Raw genomic sequence first — 21,127 nt, 5'->3', positions numbered from 1 at the left:
TAAATCATTAAAAAAAAACAATTTTATTTCACCTGATTAAGAAAACCATGATAGATAATTTAATTGAATGTAACAATTGAATTCCTGGAGTATACCTTTGACACATTCATGATTAATTACCTATTCTATTGAAAAGTGCTTTTAAAGGTATTAAGATGTTTCATTAAAGTGGCCTTTGCCAACAATAGATCTCACATTTTTTTAAAGTTGCAATCACGACCATAAATGAAAGTGAAATGCTAAAAAAAAAAAAGTATGTCGATGTTGGTTTACAGCAATAATAAACACTGCCATATAAGTTGAAGCCAATTTATAAATATAAAATTACCATATACAGGCATATCCCGGTTTAAGGACACTCACTTTAAGTACACTCGCGAGTAAGGCCATATCGCCCAACAGACAAACGGCAGCTTGCGCATGCGCCTGTCAGCACGTCCTGAACAGCAATACCGGCTCCCTTCCTGTACTGAAGCTGTGCGCAAGCGGGGAGACTATAGAGCCTGTTACAAATGCGTTATTTACATCGATTGCAGTACAGTACATGCATCAATAACTGGAAAAAAGGGAGTGCTTCAATTTAAGTACATTTTCGCTTTACATACATGCTCCGGTCCCATTGGGTACGTTTAATGCGGGGTATGCCTGTATACCAAATAATCGCTGCAATGTATGGCTGTATATAAACTCCACGATTTGACACCATAACCATTTTAAGCCCTTCCTTAATATGCTGTGAAGCCGTTTTCCCAATCATATGAATGGAGCTAAACTCCCTGAAGTGTTCCATCCAAGACCTCAGGAATTCAATTAAGGCTCTTTGAGTGGGAAAGATTAGAAAAGAGGAGTTTATCTCACAAAGTGATCCAGACCGTGTGTGTAAAAGGCATCCACCACCAAGATCTATAAGAGACCCTGGAAAATATTTATTTAATGGTGTGGTACAGCTATGGTTGGGCAATTAAAAAAATTCCCACGATAAAGATATTAAATAATTTATTGTGATCTTTATTGTGATAAATGCATTGTAATAAACAAAAATGTAAAGTCATCAAAATGTCTCTTAACACCTTCCTCAATGTCTATGAGAGACATTGTGGCGGGAGGGAGGCGTTTAAAAGAACAATTACGAGCAAGGGATTTAAATGCCAATAAGGAGTTTGAGACATTGGTGGGAGCAAGGGGTTGAGAGCCATTGGGGGGTGGGGGAAAGGAAGGGGTTTGAGACACAGTGGAGGAATGAAGAAGTGTAAGAGGGACACTGGGGGGGTGTAAGGAATCCGCTCCGCAGTTTACTGGTTGCCTTACCTTGCAGACCTGTGCAGTCCTGGAGCACCTCTCCTGATGTTTGCTGCAGCCTGGATTCACTCACCAAAGCTATACACACTCCCTCTGGTATCTACTGCAGCTGTGCAGCCTATCACTGCAACCTAGACTTGCATTCATTCATTGGAGCAGTACCTTCACACCCCCCTCCGGGGATTGGCCCGCTGGCCTTTAAGTATTGTCTTCCCATAATGCTCCCTGCCGAGCATAGTCCTAACTGGATGTCTACTGTTTTGCCACAAGCTCTCGCTTGTTCTCCTTTGCTGATACCAGGTTCCGCCCTGCGTCCTTCAGCTTCCTTCAAGCCGCTTGTTCTCCTATGCTGATACCAGGTTCTGCCCTGCGTCCTTCAGCTTCCTTCAAGCCGCTTGTTCTCCTATGCTGATACGGAGGTATCCCCTGCGTCCTTCAGCTTCTGTTCTCCTGTGCTGAAGCAGAGGTTTCGTCCCTGCGTCCTTCAGCCTCCTGGATTCCTGCACTGAAGCGGAGGTTTCCCTGTGGATCTTCAGCTTCCTGGTTCCTGGGGCCTACTCTTTCCCTAATCTAGAGAGTCCGTGTCCTGGTTCCTGCGCTGTTACAGAGGATTCCCCAGCCGCTCAGGACTCTTGCGCTGTAGCACTGGTGCACCCGTGCAGCAAAGCGGTGTGCTATTCTGGTCTGCCTACCATCTCCTGTGACCAGTACCATGGGCCATGGTCGTCGCTCGCGCAGAGGCCAACCCCGCGCTCCTAAGCTGAAGCGGGGCTCTCCTGACTACCTGTTGCCGAACTCTTGCCTGAACAATGTTTATCCTGATATCTCCTGTCCTGACCCTGGCTTGTACAACGACGACGCTGTCTTCTCCTTTCCTGATCCTGCTACGTTTGACAACGAACTGCGCAATCCGGATCAGCCTGCGCGGTCTCAGGTCGGTGCTTTTACAACCCCACCTCAGCCTCGCGGTCCGACCCTGGTTTGTGGCGAGCAGAACCCTGACAGTATGCTCGGCCGCACAAACTCGGACCGCCCTGTGGTGAGGGTTGGTAAGTTTCTGTCTGAAAGCCTGTCCCAGCCTGTAAACCAGTCCCAGTGTGAATACCAGTTTCTATGTGAGATAATACCCCTGATTGAAGATCTGATTGTGTTTGTAGGTTTAACCCCTTTGCAAAACAAATGTCGTAATGATCTCATGATGAAGGTTTACCGCCTCCGGGACTTAAAACAATCGCTGGCCGCTTGTATTTGCTTTCCTGGTTACCCTTTAACTTGGGAAAATGTGTACCCTTTAGAATTGGACGACGCCCAAAAGGAACTCTCTTCCCTGGCCTTGTCTTTAGACATTTATATAGCAAAAGAGGACCCTCTCCTCATGTTGGCTGATGCCCAAAAAACACTCCATATCCTTTCCATGACATTGGACATTTGCATAAAGGAACAGGATCCTCCCCTCGCCAGCTTCGCTGCCGCTTGGCTGTATCCCTGGTCTACCACGGATCCTTGCCCTGAGTGTATGGCCGGGTTCCCTGACACCAATGATATGTTTTCGTTAACCCCTGCCGATCAGTCCTGTGAGGTCCCCCTGGAGAATACAAATGTTGCTCTACCCAGCACTAATGTTCTTGTATCAGAGAATAAGTTCATTAGTTCTCCTATTTCTAGCTCAGAAGTCCTTTCTCTAGGTCTTGAGGGTTTTCCAGCTTTAACCCCTGCCGAGCAGTCCTGTGAGGTTCCCCTGGAGAATACATATGTTTCACTAGCCAACACTAAGGTTTTACTATCAGAGAATAAGTCCATTTGTTCCCCTATTTCTAACTCCGAATCTGTCACTCCAGCTCTTGAGGGTTTTCCAGCTTTAAACTCTGCTAGGCAGTCCTGTGCGCTTTCCCCGTCAGAGAGAGAATCCCTAAGTTCTGTTCCCAGGGTTATTTCTGTATTAACCCCTGTGGAGCAGCTCTCTGAGTTTCCTTTGGTAAATCCCTGTTCTCTGTCAGCCATGGTCACGCCCCTAGCTTCAGAGGAGAGATTCATGGTCTGTCATAATACAGAGAGAAGATTACCTATGTTTTACTCTCAGGCATTGTCTGCATTAACCCCTGTAAATTCTTGCTGCCTCCAAGTTAATGCCTTCGTTTTAGCCTCAGAGAATGAGTCCACAAGTCAGACAGCAGAGGTTGCATTGAGGGATTCCCATAACCGTACGGAGTCCCTAGATATTCTTTGCTATAAATCCCCTGCTTCAGCTCAAGTTTCCACAGTTTCGTCTCCGGAGACTTCGGCTAAAGTTCTGGTTCCTGATAAATGTATTCAGGAGTCAGGTTTTTCCCTAAGCTTGCTCGCAGAGTTCCTTCTCCCGGGTGTTTCGCTGAACCAGCCTGTCGCCCACATAGCGGTGATCCCTGCTTCAGCGCATAGTTCCCACATTATGGAGTCTGCAGTAATTTCTGGTTTCCCAGACATTCCTTACCAAATACCTACTTCAGAGACCAGTATAGTTATGATTCACCCCCGTGTACTGTCTGAGTTCTCCTCCTCTTTAAGCTTAGGGTTAAAAGCATACAGTAGTCTGTATGTCCCTCCTGGGGTTCATATTATATTCCCAGGAATGTTTGCTGACGCACGGTTTTCTCCCAAAAGTGACGCTTTTTCATATAGATTAGTAAAAAGCTTGCACACTGTTTCCCTTTTCGCTGAATTGTGTCTTACTAGTTTTGAGACTCTGAGAGGTAATGATTCTCCTTCTGATTCTGAAGCTCTTCCTACAAGGAGTATCCTGATTGGGGGTCCCCCTGATTTCTCTGTCCAGGCTAATTCTCCAGGGATCAGCATATCTGTGGTCACTTCCTTAGTACTGTCTGAGGTCACCATGCATATATTACAAGTCCTGGGGTTTAAATCTGAGCTATTTAGCTGTCCTGCCTTTGCTGAAACCCAGTCCCTCAGTACTGTGTCTAAATATGCCCCAGCAAACATGGGGTTACTCTGGGAAGAAATGAAAACTCCTGTCTTAAAGGGTATTTTTTCTCACATGTCCAGCAAATCTAGAACCTCAGTAATTGTTTCTAAGTCACTTATCAATACATCTGATTTTTTCTCTAATCAAACCCAGACACCCTCACTATCGGTTAGGAGTCCTGTGATCAGAGATTTTGCACTAGAAAACACACCAATTCATGTTTTTGTCAGGTTAGGTACCCCTGTGGTTAGGGCCATTGCAGTTTCGTAAAAGACTCCTTGTACTCCTAAGGTGCCTGTCATTAAGAGTTTTCATAGTTCATACTTGCTGCTTGTTGATTCTCAGGGCCCTGTCACTGAGGTACAGACTTCAGCTTCTGATGTTAGCTTCCCTCCCACCACTACCCTGGCTCTGCCTTTTTCTCAAGCTACTGATTTGAAGATCCCAAGGACTATTCCTGATTCACTGACAATATTATCTCCCAATGAAGATTTCCCAGTATTGGAGAGCTCTACTGTTGTTTGCTTCTCTGCTCCTGCTAAACCATGGTTTTGTCCATCGGAATTTTCGGTTGCCCCTGTTATTTCCTCTCAGTTGGAAATACTCTGTACGTATCCCAAGATTTCGGTCCCTATGCCTGGTTTACTGCTTGCCTTGTCACGTTCCATACCAATACCGGGAGATGCTTCCAACCAACCTATACCCTTACTAACCATTACCTGGGAGCCTTCTAGAGGAAAAATTCCTCGCAAATTCCAACATGCAGTGGTCAGCCAAGACTTTTTCTGTTACAAAGTTCCTCCTGGTGTATTCAATCAACTATCAGGGCCGCTGTTCCTAGAGTCCAGTTCATTTATTAAAGACTGGGCTTCCTGTAGGGGTTCTCCTGCCGTTTTGCTCTGGAACCCTCTAGTTCTTCACAGCCCTGGATTTCCAAGTCATTTTGCGAGGCGAGCCATGTACCAAAGATGTTTCTTCCATCAATCTCATATCCTAGAACTGTACTCACCAAAGAACTGCTCGTTTACGGATGCCCTTTCCACCTAAAGAATTTTAGGAACAACTCAATGTCCCCAAGACCCATGGATGGTCCTGTCTGGCCGCAGTTCTCACCGGGGGGTGGGGGTACACTAAGGACTAACCACGAGTCTCTGGACCACGACTCTAACCCCAATCCTAGATGGTTCAGCAACAATTCCCGGTCCCCCAACTCTAGGTGTGCTCATGTTCGCCCGGAGGTCTCGCGTGAAGGGGGGGGTACTGTAAGGAATCCGCTCCGCAGTTTACTGGTTGCCTTACCTTGCAGAAATGTGCAGTCCTGGAGCACCTCTCCTGATGTTTGCTGCAGCCTGGATTCACTCACCAAAGCTATACACACTCCCTCTGGTATCTACTGCAGCTGTGCAGCCTATCACTGCAACCTAGACTTGCATTCATTCATTGGAGCAGTACCTTCACACCCCCCTCCGGGGATTGGCCCGCTGGCCTTTAAGTATTGTCTTCCCATAATGCTCCCTGCCGAGCATAGTCCTAACTGGATGTCTACTGTTTTGCCACAAGCTCTCGCTTGTTCTCCTTTGCTGATACCAGGTTCCGCCCTGCGTCCTTCAGCTTCCTTCAAGCCGCTTGTTCTCCTATGCTGATTCCAGGTTCTGCCCTGCGTCCTTCAGCTTCCTTCAAGCCGCTTGTTCTCCTATGCTGATACGGAGGTATCCCCTGCGTCCTTCAGCTTCTGTTCTCCTGTGCTGAAGCAGAGGTTTCGTCCCTGCGTCCTTCAGCCTCCTGGATTCCTGCACTGAAGCGGAGGTTTCCCTGTGGATCTTCAGCTTCCTGGTTCCTGGGGCCTACTCTTTCCCTAATCTAGAGAGTCCGTGTCCTGATTCCTGCGCTGTTACAGAGGATTCCCCAGCCGCTCAGGACTCTTGCGCTGTAGCACTGGTGCACCCGTGCAGCAAAGCGGTGTGCTATTCTGGTCTGCCTACCATCTCCTGTGACCAGTACCATGGGCCATGGTCGTCGCTCGCGCAGAGGCCAACCCCGCGCTCCTAAGCTGAAGCGGGGCTCTCCTGACTACCTGTTGCCGAACTCTTGCCTGAACAATGTTTATCCTGATATCTCCTGTCCTGACCCTGGCTTGTACAACGACGACGCTGTCTTCTCCTTTCCTGATCCTGCTACGTTTGACAACGAACTGCGCAATCCGGATCAGCCTGCGCGGTCTCAGGTCGGTGCTTTTACAACCCCACCTCAGCCGCGCGGTCCGACCCTGGTTTGTGGCGAGCAGAACCCTGACAGGGGGAGGGAGGGGGAGAGAGAGAATACCAGCAGGATTCCTGTGAGGCAGTTTGCAGGCTGCAGCTTTGTCACAGAGCTGCCAGCTCCGCCCATCCTCTCCCTGCCTGCTCCACCCCCTCCCCTTTCTCCCTGCCGCACCCCCTCTCTGCAGAAGCGGCAGGAAGGTAGAGGTCAGGGGGTGTGCAAGGCTGGAAGTTCCAGGACACGCTGTAGCTTTAGACAGATGGTGGCAGGGCAGACAGTAATAGCGGTAATAAATAATAATTACCGAATTACCAGACTTTTTTTTTATTATTATTATCACGGTATTACGATCATACTGGTATATTGCCCAACCCTAGGTACAGCTCAAGAAGATCCAGATACGGTTTCTGTATATTAAATCCTGCCTTTTCTTCAACAAGAGTTTTATATGGGTTTAAAATCATCCTAAAGATGCAAGTTTCAGCCATCAGTTTATTTAGAGAAGAGCAGCTTACCTTTCATCCTTTAATTAAAAGGTTCCTTAAAGCTGTTCGGAATCTTAGACAAACAATAAGATCTTCTAGAGCACCATGGGACCTCAATTTTGTTCTCAATGCCTTATTTAAGAAACCCTATGAATCACTCACGAGAGTCTATGACAAATTACTTTAATTGTAGATGGTTCCCTTGTTGTCTTTCATGAAAAGAAGTTAGTTCTAAGAACCATACCACAATTCAGATCAAAGGTATCTTTTGTTCCATATGAACCAAGAGACAATACTGTCATCACTTTATCCAAATCTAAGGAATAAGAGAGAGCAGGAATTACATTATTTTGATTTAGGAATGTGCTTATCAACTTACCTTCAAAGGTCACAGTCATTGAGGAAATCAGTTAATTTATTTCTATTGCATTCAGGTTACAGGAAAAGGGTTTCTGGCTTCTAAATAGTCAGTTTCCAGATGGGCAAGAGAAGCAATTTCCTTGGCATATTCCTTAATGGGAAAGGTAGCCACATAAGAAATTAAAAATCAATCCATTAGGGAAATGGAAGAATCTTGGGCAGAGAACACTGAGGCTTGTCTTTCAGAAAGATGTAGGGCAGCCAGTTTATCTTCTTTCAGAAAACATTATAAATGTAATATTGAAGACTCTAGAGATGCGGCCTTCAGTAGAAAGGTTCTGCAGGCAGTAGTTTAATTTCCCCCCTTATTGCTGTGGGATATCCCAATGGTGTGTGCTGCCGGGACGTGGAGGAAAGATAACCTTTTGTTCCTTTCACTTATTTTTCCTCCTTGTCCTAAAGGCACATTTCCCATCTCTATTTTGTGTTGACTGTGTTAGGTTTTTTTTAATGTATTTTTTTTAGAAGGACACTATGCTGTCTGAAGCTCTTTTTATGCACTGGGACATCCAGTGAAAAAGCCTGTGTCCTATCGTGTGTGTGTGTGTGTGTGTGTGTGTGTGTGTGTGTGTGTGTGTGTGTGTGTGTGTGTGTGTGTGTGTTTGTTGCCTTAGGACAAGTAGAAAAGGAAATGACAGAAAATATAATCTTTCCTATGGCTAGAGGAATACTGTCCTTAGCAAAATAAAGAATCCGCATACAAAACGGGTAATGTTTTTGATATCAATTGTGTTTAAATTTAAATTTGTATTTGTTTAGAAGTAAATAATAGAAATCCCTTGCTACAGCCAAAATTGAATTGGAATTTAAATAGGGTGATGCATAGCAGGTGTTATATATTGGTAAGGACAGACGAACAAGATCACTGCACTAATTGCACTCAATACCCTATTGGGAATGTGAAATAGTGATAATTAAAACAATCTTTAATAATAACTTGAAATATATGGGAAAACTCATAAAAACACAGCACAAGACAAAATAAAAACCAGGTGTTGGCAGTAACTACTATTATAAACCTAATATTAGCCGTATATAATAAAATAATAGTAATGTGCAATAATCGCTGTTACTGAGAATAGCCTCTTATACTGTAAATATTCAGTAAGTCTATTGAGGAGGGAACAAGCTCTGTAAGATAATAGTATCTTGCGCCATGGTGAAAGATATATTGTTTAACTATAGAAAGCTACTTTCAGAAACTTTCTCAGTGGATACTTAGCGATTCCTTTAGCAGTATTTTCTTAGCTGCCTCGATTTACAACTCCATTCCTGTAGTCAGGGAGGAAAGACCGTATTGTAGCAGAAGGTAAGTAAAGATGCAGAGTAATTAAGAGATTAATATATCCCCAGTCTGTAGTTTTATCAATGCTTTTTACTAGTAACCCCCCTCCTTGATTGGAACGCATGGTGCTCTGTTTGTATCCGAGTCTCCGGCACTCCTTGTAAGTTGCTTCTTGCCCTGACAGTGCCTGACTAGTGATGTCAGATGCTTATGCACCGACGTCCGTTTTGAGTCACACAAGACGCTTCCGGTGACCCTAATTCCAGGGAATTGGAAATATTCTGGTGGATAGCATAGGTGCAACATGTACACCTCCCGTAACACATACTCTAAGTCAACACTAGCAAAGTACTCATTGCCCAAGAGGAGAACATGCTTCCAGGGACCCTGGAAGAAGCGTCTTGTGTGACGCAAAATGTACGTCGGTATGTAAAACATCTGATGTCACTAGTCAAGCGTCACCTAGGCAAGCAGCAACTTACAATGAACGCCGGTGACTGATGCAAACTGAGCACCATTTGTTCCAATCAAGAGGGGGCGGGTTTTGAGGTTACTAGTAATAAGATGCATTGATACGCTACAGACGGGGATATATTAATCTCTTAAATACTCTATACTCTTCCTCTTTACTTACGTCCTGGTACTATACTGTCTTTCCTCCCTGGATACTGGAATGGAGTTGTAAATAGAGGCTACTAAGAGAATACTGCCAAAGGAATCACTTAGTGGATACTTTGTTTCAGAAAGTAGCTTTCTATGGTTAAACTGTAACTGTTTCGCCAATTGAGCTGCTGTAGATACTATTATCTTACAGAGCTCATCTTGTTCCTCCCTCAATAGACTCACTGAATGTTTATAGTATAAGAGGCTTTTCTCACTAATCGTGCTTATTGCACATAACTATTATTTTATTATATGCTGCTAACACCTGTTTTTTATTTTGTCTTTTGTTCTGTCTTGTGTTGTGTTTTCCTGAGCTTTCACATATATTTTAATAGTTATTATTAAAGATTGATTTCATTATCAACATAATTTCGCATTCACAATAGAGTATTGAGTGCAATTAGAGCAGTGATCTAGTTCTTCTGTCCTTACCAATGTCTAGAAGTAAGGCCGCGTTCACACATGGGGCTTCGTGACGCTGCGTGCGCGCCTCCGTCTGCTGTTCGATGTGTGATCATCCCCAGCAGACGGAATGATCCGACACATGGCGACATCCAGGAAGTGTGTGTGTTTAGAGCAAGTCCCTGAAGCGCCTGAACTCCCTGTACTCCGGATCCCACTTCAGCTTGTTTTGTGTGTGGGGGGGTCACGGCTAGTTTTATTTTACCGAGGTATTTGTCCCTCATACCCCTTCCCCCCCACCACCACCAGCACAGATCTGCCACAAAACCCACTGCACAAAGGGGATCATATTCTGAGAGGCGAAGGGGGGGTAGGGGGAGGGTTCCCCCGGGGAGGGTTCCCCCGTCCCTCTGATTTCACTGCCGAGTCTCTGGTCAATTTAGCAGCCAATCAATGTAAACGTCTGGACGTTGATTGGCTGCTGAAATTGATGTCACGCTGCTGCAGCCAGAGATCACAGATTGAAAAGACACCCGCGACTGCAGCAGCGTCGACGCCATACTTTGCAGCCAATGGTAGTTTCAATACTGAACACTACCATTGGCCGCCAGGCATCTGTGACGAACGTGCGCGCGAACATCATGTAGCGTGCTGTGCGAGCGGGGCCCAAGGCCTGAAGTCTGGCAACAGATTTAAGAGTGAGAGCAGCATTGGCGAATTACGTGAAGTACACATTTGACAAAGGTGCCTGTATTACATACAGTTAGGTCCGGAAATAATTGGACACTGATACAAGTTTTGTTATTTCGGCTGTGTGCCAAAATAAATTCAAGTTACAGTTAAATAATGAAGATGGGCTTAAAGTGCAGTCTATCAGCTTTGATTTGAGGGTATTCACATCCAAATTGGAGGAAGGGTTTAGGAATTACATCTCTTCAATATGTAGCCCCCTCTTTTTCAAGGGACCAAAAGTAATTGGACAATTGACTCAAAAGGTGTTTCATGGACAAGTGTGGGCTATTACTTCATTATTTCATCATCAATTAAGCAGGTAAATGGTCTGGACTTGTTTCCAGGTGTGGCATTCGCATTTGGAAGCTGTTGCTGTGAACCCAAAACATGCGGTCAAAGGAGCTCTCAATGCAAGTGAAACAGGGCATCCTTAGGCTGCAAAAAAAAAAAAAAAAAAAAGAAAAGAAAACCCATCAGAGAGATAGCAGGAACATTAGAAGTGGCCAATTCAACAGCTTGGTAAATTCTGAGAAAAAAAAAGAACTCACTGGTGAGCTCTGCAACACAAAAAGGCCTGGACGTCCACGGAAGACAACATTGGTTGATGATCGTAGGATCCTTTCCATGTTAAAGAAAAACCCCTTCACAACATCCAGCCAAGTGAAGAACACTCACCAGGAGGTTGGCATATCATTATCCAAGTCTACCATAAAGAGAAGACTTCACAAGAGCAAATATAGATGGTTCACCACAAGGTGCAAACCATTCATCAACCTCAAGAAAAGAAAGGCCAGATTAGACTTTGCCAAACAATATCTAAAAAAGACAGCCCAGTTTTGGAACAGCATTCTTTGGACAGGTGAAACTAAGATCAACCTGTACCAGAATGATGGGAAGAAAAAAGAATGGAGAAGGCTTGGAACGGCTCATGATCTGAAGCATACCACATCATCTGTAAAACACGGTGGAGCAGTGTGGTGGCATGGGCATGCATGGCTTACAATGGCACTGGGTCACTATTATTTATTGATGATATGACAGAAGACAGAAGCAGCCGGATGAATTCTGAAGTGTATAGAGATATATTGTCTGCTCAGATTCAGCCAAATTCAGCGAAGTTGATTGGACGGCGCTTCACTTTACAGATGGGCAATGACCCAAAACATACCGTGAAAGCAACCCAGGAGTTTTTTTAAGGCAAAGAAGTGGAATATTCTGCAATGACCGAGTCAATCACCTGATCTCAACCCGATCGAGCATGCATTTCAATTGCTGAAGATAAAACTTAAGGCAGAAAGACCCACGAACAAACAACAACTGAAGACAGCTGCAGTAAAGGCCTGGCAAAGTATCACAAAGGAGGAAACCCAGCGTTTGGTGATGTCCATGCGTTCCAGACTTCAAGCAGTTATTGCCTGCAAAGGATTCTGAACAAAGTATTAAAAATGAACATTTTATTTATGATTGTGTTAATTTGTCCAATTACATTTGAGCCCCTGAAATAAGGAGACTTTGTATGAAAATGGGTGCAATTCCTAAACGTTTATACGATATTTTTGTGTAACCCCTTGAATTAAAGCTGAAAGTCAGCACTTGTATTGCATCTCGGTTGTTTCATTTCAAATCCATTGTTGTGGTGTACAGAGCCAAAATTATGAAAATTGTGTCAGTGTCCAATTATTTCCGGACCTAACTGTATAGTGTTTTAATATACATTTGCATCAGTTGCTAGTACTAGCAGAGGGTTTGTGGGACTTGATGAAATTGTGATAAATTCCCTGGTCCAACACCTTTTTATATAGTCCTAAAATGTGCTTCAGTTGTGCTTTCATTGTGAGGACTGTGTTCATTGTTGAAGTGAAACTTCCTTGGGCACACCTACCACATGAGCAAAATTGCCTGGCAGTAAATGGAGTTGATGGAGACGGAAGTCACTGGTGACAAAAGTGAAGTCTCTCCGGGGGGAGAGAGTGGGGGCTGCTCCGGCTGTGTCTCCGTACCTCCGCTGGGGGGGAGAGAAGGAAAGAGAAGGGGGGCTGCTCCGGCATAAAGCACCAGGGAGAGACTGACAGACCCTCCCCCTCCCCCCATGTCCGCAGCTCTGCCGGGGGTGGGGGGAGTTGGGAAAGAGGGGGGGGCAGGACTTGGAGAATAACACACACACACAGACACACACAGACACACACACACACACACACACACACACACACACACTGACTCATACACACACACACACACACTGACTCATACACACACTGACACACACACTGACACACACACACTGACACACAAGGAATTCAGTTACTATAAATATAGAAGTGCAAATAGCTAAAACACACGTTCTAAGTCAAACTTCTTTTCGTTTTGGCACTAAAACTGTTTCGATTTTTATTGTATTAAAAACATCACCATTACTAATACAATTTCTGTGACAACAGGTACAAAAGACAAAGAAGTTTCACTTAAAATGCGCGTGATTAGTGCACACAATTTTCTGTAATGTTAGATATGTTAGTGCAATGCAACCAACTACTGGACTGGGATGCTGATCCTGTTTAACATCTTGTTTTTCTCAGAATCTCAGGACTCCGGTTACTTATATTTTTGTTTCCGGTGGCTTCTGATCAGGTTTAAAAGGGAATTTAGCTTTCAAGATATTCTGCGGATGTGGGAGGTAAGATTACTTTTGTGAATGTCTCGTTCTACTTTCATCCCATGATCATAATTTGCATTGTAGAAATGAAAAGCACAGTTTCCTTCATTTATCCTTCAAGCAAATATTTAACTTTCTTGGTTTCTTTGAAAATGCAGGTCCCACGCTGCCCCCCTCCTTAATACTGGATGCTAAAAGCATGTCAATACAGTGTTTCCTTGACTTTAGTCTGGCGCTCCTTGTCAAAGAATCAAGATGGAGAATGTAGAGAGCGAGAGAGTGCAACATTATGCTCCATGTAAAGGCTTCACACACAAACCTGGAGTTTCCGAAAGCCAATCCACTGCCAAATCTTTTAGCATATTTGTATATGGCCTACTTCTTTTTCCCCCCCTAAAGAAATAGTTATTGGATGATTTTTCAGAAAACAAGCAATCCAAAAACTATCAAGGGATATCATTGACTCATGTTTAATAATTTTTACAAGTTTGGCTGAGAGCCATTTATGTTAAGACTAAAATATAGTACCCACCTCTTGCCATAAATTAGCTGAATTATATTATGGCAGTGATTCTCAACCTTTTTTGAGCAAGGGCACCCCTGAAGGATTTGTAAAATCTTGGGGCATTCCAGCTCGTCAGACCTCATTCACCCTCACACACCCCACACACAAGCTATCACACTCCCCCCCACACAAAGCCCTCACTCCTTACCTCATTCCTACTACCCCCCCCCCACACACACACACATTAAATCTGCTCAGTAGAAAGGTCCTGAGATGAAGAGGCTTCTTGGCCGGACTGCGGGGGAAGAGGCAAATCACAGCCTCTCCTGGCAGCTCTGGAGGTGCCAGCTGATTTTTCCCCTGGGCCTGTAGGCACCCTTGGCAGAGGTCCACGGGCCACTAGCGTTCCTCAGCACCCTGGTTGAGAAACTGCATTTAGAATTTGGCAGTGATTGGGGTACACTTTCAGGTGCTGTATTAAAGTATAAATACTTCTATGAAAGCATTGTATAGAAGTACAGGCCTTGAGGGAAAGGATAATGAAAACAAGAACTTGATTCATTTTTAGCCTGGAATAAAGTACTTAATAAACCTGCGAAGAACACATGATTTGTATATTCAAAGTGAATATTAAATATCAGACAAGACATTTACTGCAGCATATACATAACTTAATTGCTTCTCAATAAATAAGACTGGAAAATGCACAAAATATCATGGAAAAATACCTAAAAGTGATATTTATTAATAGATGTTTAAACCAACTTTAGTTGTTGCTTTTCTTGCAAGAACATAATTATGGAGTTATAATTGTAAGAAGATTTAAAGGCTGGTGTTTCAAGATAGAACATCTATTTAGTTTCATCAGCTTTTTCAGTGATGCAATAGGCTTTGTGAGATGCATCATTACCAGGATGTTGGCAAGATTGGTTTCTGGTCAATTCCTGTTTAAAGAAGCCGTGAATAACATATATTATCTGGATATGACGGGTAATTTCTCTCAAGACAAAATATAAACATTCATCAGGAGCCCCCATTCATCAAAAGCAAATTTTCAGAAAGTAAGATTTTCTAGAACAGGAATATTTTTTCAGGATCTGGTTGGTCCTTTCGAGGATAATCCAGGTCCAAGGTCAAACCAAGGACAAGTATCCACCTGTCAGGCACTAGTTAACCTACTCATTTCATGGTGACTTTTTTTTACATGACAATAGTGGTATGGTAGTGAGATATTACTGCTACAATAGAGGACCAAAATGTTCCTTTTCATATGTGGTATTTGTATGCTGTGGTGATAAGAACCAAATTATTTATCTCACGTCAATTTATGAAGATAAATTCTCGTGGACACTGTTGTAGAAAATGTTATGTGTTAGTGTTATTCCTCCAAAAATGGAAAAGCAAACTATATATATATATATATATATATATATATATATATATATATATATATATATATATATATATATATATATATATATATTTATATATATATATATATATATATTTATATATATATAGCTCATGTAATGTGAGCATGAGATAAAAAGTGGCACTGTGTGCTCATTTGCATGTCATTTCCCAGAATCCCTTGCTGCAGTGGAAGTGCTGTTTGCTGGGTGATAATGGTGAAAGACAGGGTTGCAGACCTGTCTAAGACATGCAAATGAATATACAGGAATATTTACAGTATATATATATATATATATATATATATATAATATATACTCCAGAACATACAAATACAACAGATGAAAAGACAGCAGACCAATGTTTTGGATCCCTATCCGGGCTGTCCTCTTTCTCAGAGACCACTTTTGTCATAATCTGGATGTAATTTTTTTTTGCATAGTGCGGTTATGGAGTCTTCTTCTATCCCTTTCAATTTCCCTCCCCATCCAATATCTGTCAGTTTCGCATATTTCTAGACACCACATTGGATGTCTGGGTACTTCAAATTATTAATTATGGGAATGCTCTAGAATACAATCATTATGCAGACCTGTTTCCTCAAATCAAACACTGCAAGGAATCCTCCCATATCAGTGCTACTTAGGACCTACATAATGTACTAGACCAGCGGTGCGCAAACTGTGGGGCGCGACCCCCAGGGGGGGCGTGAGACTGCCGACGGGGGGCGCGGGGTTTACAGAGGCCCCGTGCGCTTCCCGAAGGCACTTAAATTAAGTGCCGGGGGAGCTGCAGGGCCTCTGTAAACCATAGTTACCCGTGGCTCCGGCGGCTTCCTCCCGGCGTCGCCATGGCAACGTGGCGTCAAAATGACGCTGCGAGGGTAAGTTGGGGTTGGGGGGGGGCGCGGGAGTGAGGGGACAGCCGGCAGGGGGGCGCAGGGAAAAAAGTTTGCGCCCCCTGTACTAGACAATAGTACACTAGGTAAAAGTTAAGAAAGGAGCACATCTATGTTTGGCTATCTGAGTATCTGGAGATTCCAGCTCAATACTGGGCATTGAAAGTAAACAAAACAAAACGTTGCTTCAAGATGGACTTTGTCAGTTTACTTGTGGGAATTAAATAGACTTGACAGGCATTGATGCTAACCTGTGCATTCATGTTTCACTGAGCATAAAATATAGAACAATGCTGGTATAATTTAAATCCTGGATTTTCTACAAGATGGCAAACATGAAAAACAGCCATCCGTATTTTTGGGGTATAGATAACTTTATCTTTCTGGATTCATTTTAACACATGCTGTAGCTCAGTTTTAGTACAACGGGGTTCCCTTCCAGCATGAGCTTCTGAAATACTTGGATTGTAAAGACTGATTGATTGTTATACCGACTGATTTTTATAGTGTTGAATGAACTTGTGTGCAACATTTATTATCAGCTTTTTATACAAGATAGACATTTGTAACAGTCTGAGCCGTATCTCTGAAAGTTCAGACAGAAGCTGTTTCCAAACATGATTTCATTGGAGCCTAATGGTTTTAGGTTTCTCGATGTCTGACAAAAATGAAACTCAGAAATGTCATATGTCTGCTTGTAAAGGATGAATCTTGTGCTTAATTGTTGAAAATATATCATTTTTAACCTTATCAAGAAGGGGCAATAAGACCATTAAGTCTAATAGTTATATTCATAATGGCCAGCACAATGTTCAGTTCATGTTATAAATTATGTCATGTGTACAATAGAGCGGTCAGACATTGTGAGGTGGTTACATTCCTTGGCTTGTAGATTAGAGTTTTGCAGAAGATTGTAAAGAAATCAAAGTCTCATAGATAATTTATCCCTTTTTTTGTGGACCAAAAAAGGGTTCTGCAATATACGTTTCAAGGTGAGTAAGGTCTGTGTGTCTCTCTCTCTCTCTCTCTCTCCCTCCTCTCTCTCTCTCTCTCTCTCATCTCTCCTCTCTCTCTCTCTCTCTCTCTCTCTCTCCTCTCTCTCTCTCTCTCTCTCTCTCTCTCTCTCTCTCTCTCTCTCTCTCTCTCTCTCTCTCTCTCTCTCTCTCTCTCTCTCTCTCTCTCTCTCTCTCTCTCTCTCTCTCTCTCTCCCTCTCTCCCTCTCTCTCTCTCGTCTCTCTCTCTTCTCTCTTCTCTCTCCCCCATCTCTCTCTCCCCCTCTCTCTCTCTCTCTCTCTCTCTCTCTCTCTCTCTCTCTCTCTCTCCCCCCTCTCTCTCTCTCTCTCTCTCTCTCTCTCTCCCCCTCTCTGTTTAGATCTCTGTGGCCTTCAGACACATAACTGTAAAGTCTGACTGGCCACCATATAAGTTGTTTGGTCTGTGAACCACACTTTTTTTCTCTTTTTGTCGATGAGTTTCAGGAAATGCCCAGTTTATGCTACTATTGAGAATGTTTCTTCTAGTCCCTCTATTGCAGCATTTTTCTCTCTGATTTGTGGAAAAATAGAAGGGCTTAAATTCTTTGTGTTTTGTGGTCTGACATACGTTCTGTCATAGCTTTGAAAGAATTGCCAATGCTTCTGTGGACTGGAAGGACATTTATTTTAGATGACAAATAGGAAATGTTTTCTCTACCGCCAGCAAGAAGAGAATTTCCATTTTCTTCCAAAATATCGCTGTAAGGCTTTGAAATTAGATTTCAGATCATGATATAAAAATGAAGGCACCTCAGAACTTTATTTTTTGGAACAAGTAAGGGGAACTGTACATTTCATTTCTCCTGTGTTTTCATGTTATTTTTAAACAATCCTGTTATTATATTATACCTTAGTTTTTTTTCTGTATAGTTTGTTTTAGTTTAATCCTGAATTACTCATTGCAACGGCGTCACCTTTTTACTAGCTGATCAGCACTACATCATTTCCCCACAATATAAAAGGGTTTTAACTAGTGTTTCAATAATGTTATAGGTAATGTGGACAGACTTGCCCTGTCAAAATTTCCATCTGCTCATTTGCTGTGCTATTCTGGAATCTGAAAAACAACAAATAATGGAGAGACATTATGGCTTCAATGAAATTCTTAAGGTATGTACTTTTTGGTCTAATGTCCTGTGTCTTTAGGTCTATCTAGATCAAGTGAGGTTCTAAGGCTTTTCCCGCTTTCTAGTTTCTAAGACAAATATTAGTCGCTAATCTGTTACTGTTATTCAATATTTGTACTGTACATATTGATACACAGCTACATGATCTCTCTGGCAAATGACATGCACATGAGCACACAATGTGTCACCTTTTGCCTGAAATCCATTTACATGGAACCCATACAAGCAAATGCTCTGCTGTTCACACAGCTTTTAAGCACGACTTTTAATATTTTTTTTCTAATCAAGATATGACAGTACAGAATTTTACAGGCACACGGAGTCTCTGCCTAGTAGCGTTACCCATCTATTTTTGGTGCCTGAGGCACAGGGAAACTGAATAACTTACCCAAGGTCACAAGAAGAGTGAACAGTGGGTTTTTAACCACATTCACCCGCTTTAAAGGGAAGCCACAGAACGTCTCCTTCAGCCCATATTTATGTACTATGAACTTTGTCATTAGAACAAAATTACGGTCCTGATTGTCATTCTAAAAGGTTAAAGCATATATCTTGGAGAGCTAAAGCGTAAACAAGTAAGGCCGCGCGTATAGTGCCCGCGACGGGTGACGTCACCCGTTGCCGCTAGCAACCGTTATATTTTGCTCGGCGGCGTACTAGCATTTGATTGGTTCAGGGGCTGTCACATGAGGCGACAGCCCTTGAAAAATCAAATATTGCCTGCTACCAAAATTTGCAGCGCGACGTCTCTCCATTGCATTTTCGCCGTCGCGCTTACTATAAGCGCACGCGGTGGCGGCAATGCATTTGTTTTTGACGTCACCCGTCGCGGGCACTATACGCACGGCCTAAGGCTAGTTGTTGATGTCCCCTTTAAATGAAGCATTTTCTGTAGGATACAATCGATAGACTGTGCCAAAATACACATTTTACCAGAACCTTTTTCTACCCAAATCAGCGAACCTTAAAATGCTTCTCTTCAGTTTCCAAGTCTGCAAGATAATTATAGGAAACTGTTCAATTTGCCTCGGCCTGAAACCATTATTTGCTGTCTTTTTTTGTTGTTGTTTTTTTAGCACATCAATGAACTTTCCATGAAGCTGGATGTAAATGATGTTCTGCGCAAAGCTGAAGCAATTTCTTTACAGATGATGAAGTGCAAGGTATTTCAACCCAGTCTGTATAATCTGTATCCATGATAATACCACATTTTCATTATACAGGGACAAGAATGTGTAACCTCTCCAGTCTGCAGGGCCATTCTATTTTACAATTAATTTGTGTTACTTGTAGCACTTAGGCCAGTAAAGGACAATATTTTGATTATGGGGAGAAAGAATGAGAAGATGCATGAATGAAGAACATTGTGAGAAGACCTACAGTAGTGTAAAGGCTTGCTGCTGTGTTTTTAGTATTTTTATTTTTTTTACATGTATTTTTACAGTCCTATGCATACATTAATCTTGCAGACACATCTGTAGGGAGTGCAGATGTGACCTTTACATTGATAATGGTCATATTTTGCTAAATAATTAAGAATATACTGGACTTTCCATAGGGCTTGGTAGTAATGATGGTGTTATTTTTCAATACATCATAGCATGTCATGCTGTAGTGGCCAGTGGCAGGTAGCATGTGTAGGAGCTACTAGGTATAGTAAGCAAGAGTACTATGAATAATGCAGTGAATTCCTGTATCTGAAATTAATCTGTCCGGAGTCAGCTACAATGTTCTGTTAGGTCTGCATTGAGAACTGATGTATCATCTAACCTGCTTATAACAATTCAAACATGATATAGGAGTTGAAGGTAGTGAAAGAAAAATAGAGTGGATAGGAGCACAGGGAAGACTGATTTTTAAATTGTGACTATAAAAAAAAAAAAGTAAGAGATTCCTGATCCATTTGAAAACGTTTCCTTCTTTCCTTTAAAATGTGTACCAGAATACCTATACACATGTTGTGGATCTTTGGTGACTTCAAGGCTATGACTTGAGTATGTTGTTACCTACCACATGCTCAAACACAGAGAATCCTTATACCATTTAGTTAAACGGGGTGTCTGTAGAGGTATTTTTACGAGGAGGGAATGTCCTATTTAAAACAGGGACTTGACAGAGACACTAAAGGAAGTCGAAACCGTCCGGCGTTTCATATTACCATGTTTACAAACGAACTTTAAAGCATGATATAAAAATACTTACTGTATGCTTACATATGTCGGATTAAAAAAAGACACCAATACCATAAACGGGTCCTCGAGACTGGTTCATATTGATCATGAATGGAACTGCACAGTGGTGCTCAAGACTTCCCAACAGATTTAGGTTTTCAGGATATCCCAGCTTCATCACAGGTGACTCTTCAACTGAGCCACTGATTGAGTCACCTTGGCTAAAGCTGGGATATCCTGAAAACCTAACCTGTTGGGGGGTGGGGGGGGGGCGGGAGTCATGATCCCTGCATTAAACCACCTTTGTTTCAAAGTGCATATCTCGCATTGCAGTGAAATGTTACCAACTCCCTGTGTTTAGTCCTTGCTCTTGCATACAGTTTATTAAGAACATGTTCTTTTTAAAAGCATCTCAGATTTGACATCTTCTTTTATCTAGGATTTGCCTCATGCAGTTTGCGAAGTTCTCGGACTTCGGAGCAATGCAGTCACACCATCCTTTATAGACACAAGTGAAGAAGAAAACCTCGCCAAGAATCAATGTAAAAAATCGCCACCACAAAATGTCTCAGTGCCTGTGCTCGCTGCCAATGGGGCAAGAAACAACTCAAACCTGAAAACTCTGCCAAACAGTGTTCACACACTGACTTCTGCCTGATATCATCAAATTATTCCATCCTTCAAGAACACTTATTGGAGAAAACCTGGCAAGAACACTTGATTAAAAAATGTGATATTAATTAAGCTTTGAATCTTTGAGATTTTTTGGAAAACTCAAACCTTTTGTCTACAGCAATGTCTTTGCATTAAAGCTTTTCAAAAAGA

The 21,127-nt window shown here is 42.7% G+C and overlaps 1 protein-coding gene across 1 annotated transcript in view; it reads left to right on the top strand.

The window, feature by feature from the left end:
- The window catches only part of TBC1D15 (TBC1 domain family member 15), a 69,493-nt gene extending 48,366 nt beyond the window's left edge, over nt 1-21,127 (top strand). The window contains exons 14-17 of the mRNA XM_075600231.1: nt 13,081-13,178; nt 17,998-18,114; nt 19,208-19,294; nt 20,742-21,127. Of these exons, the coding sequence (XP_075456346.1) occupies nt 13,081-13,178; nt 17,998-18,114; nt 19,208-19,294; nt 20,742-20,960 (521 nt within the window). The 3' untranslated portion in view covers nt 20,961-21,127. The remainder of the gene's footprint in view (nt 1-13,080; nt 13,179-17,997; nt 18,115-19,207; nt 19,295-20,741) is intronic.

This window comes from Ascaphus truei, chromosome 5 (assembly GCF_040206685.1).
Source record: "Ascaphus truei isolate aAscTru1 chromosome 5, aAscTru1.hap1, whole genome shotgun sequence".
Classification (NCBI taxonomy): Eukaryota; Metazoa; Chordata; class Amphibia; order Anura; family Ascaphidae; genus Ascaphus; species Ascaphus truei.
This window is presented reverse-complemented; position numbering and strand designations above follow the sequence as displayed.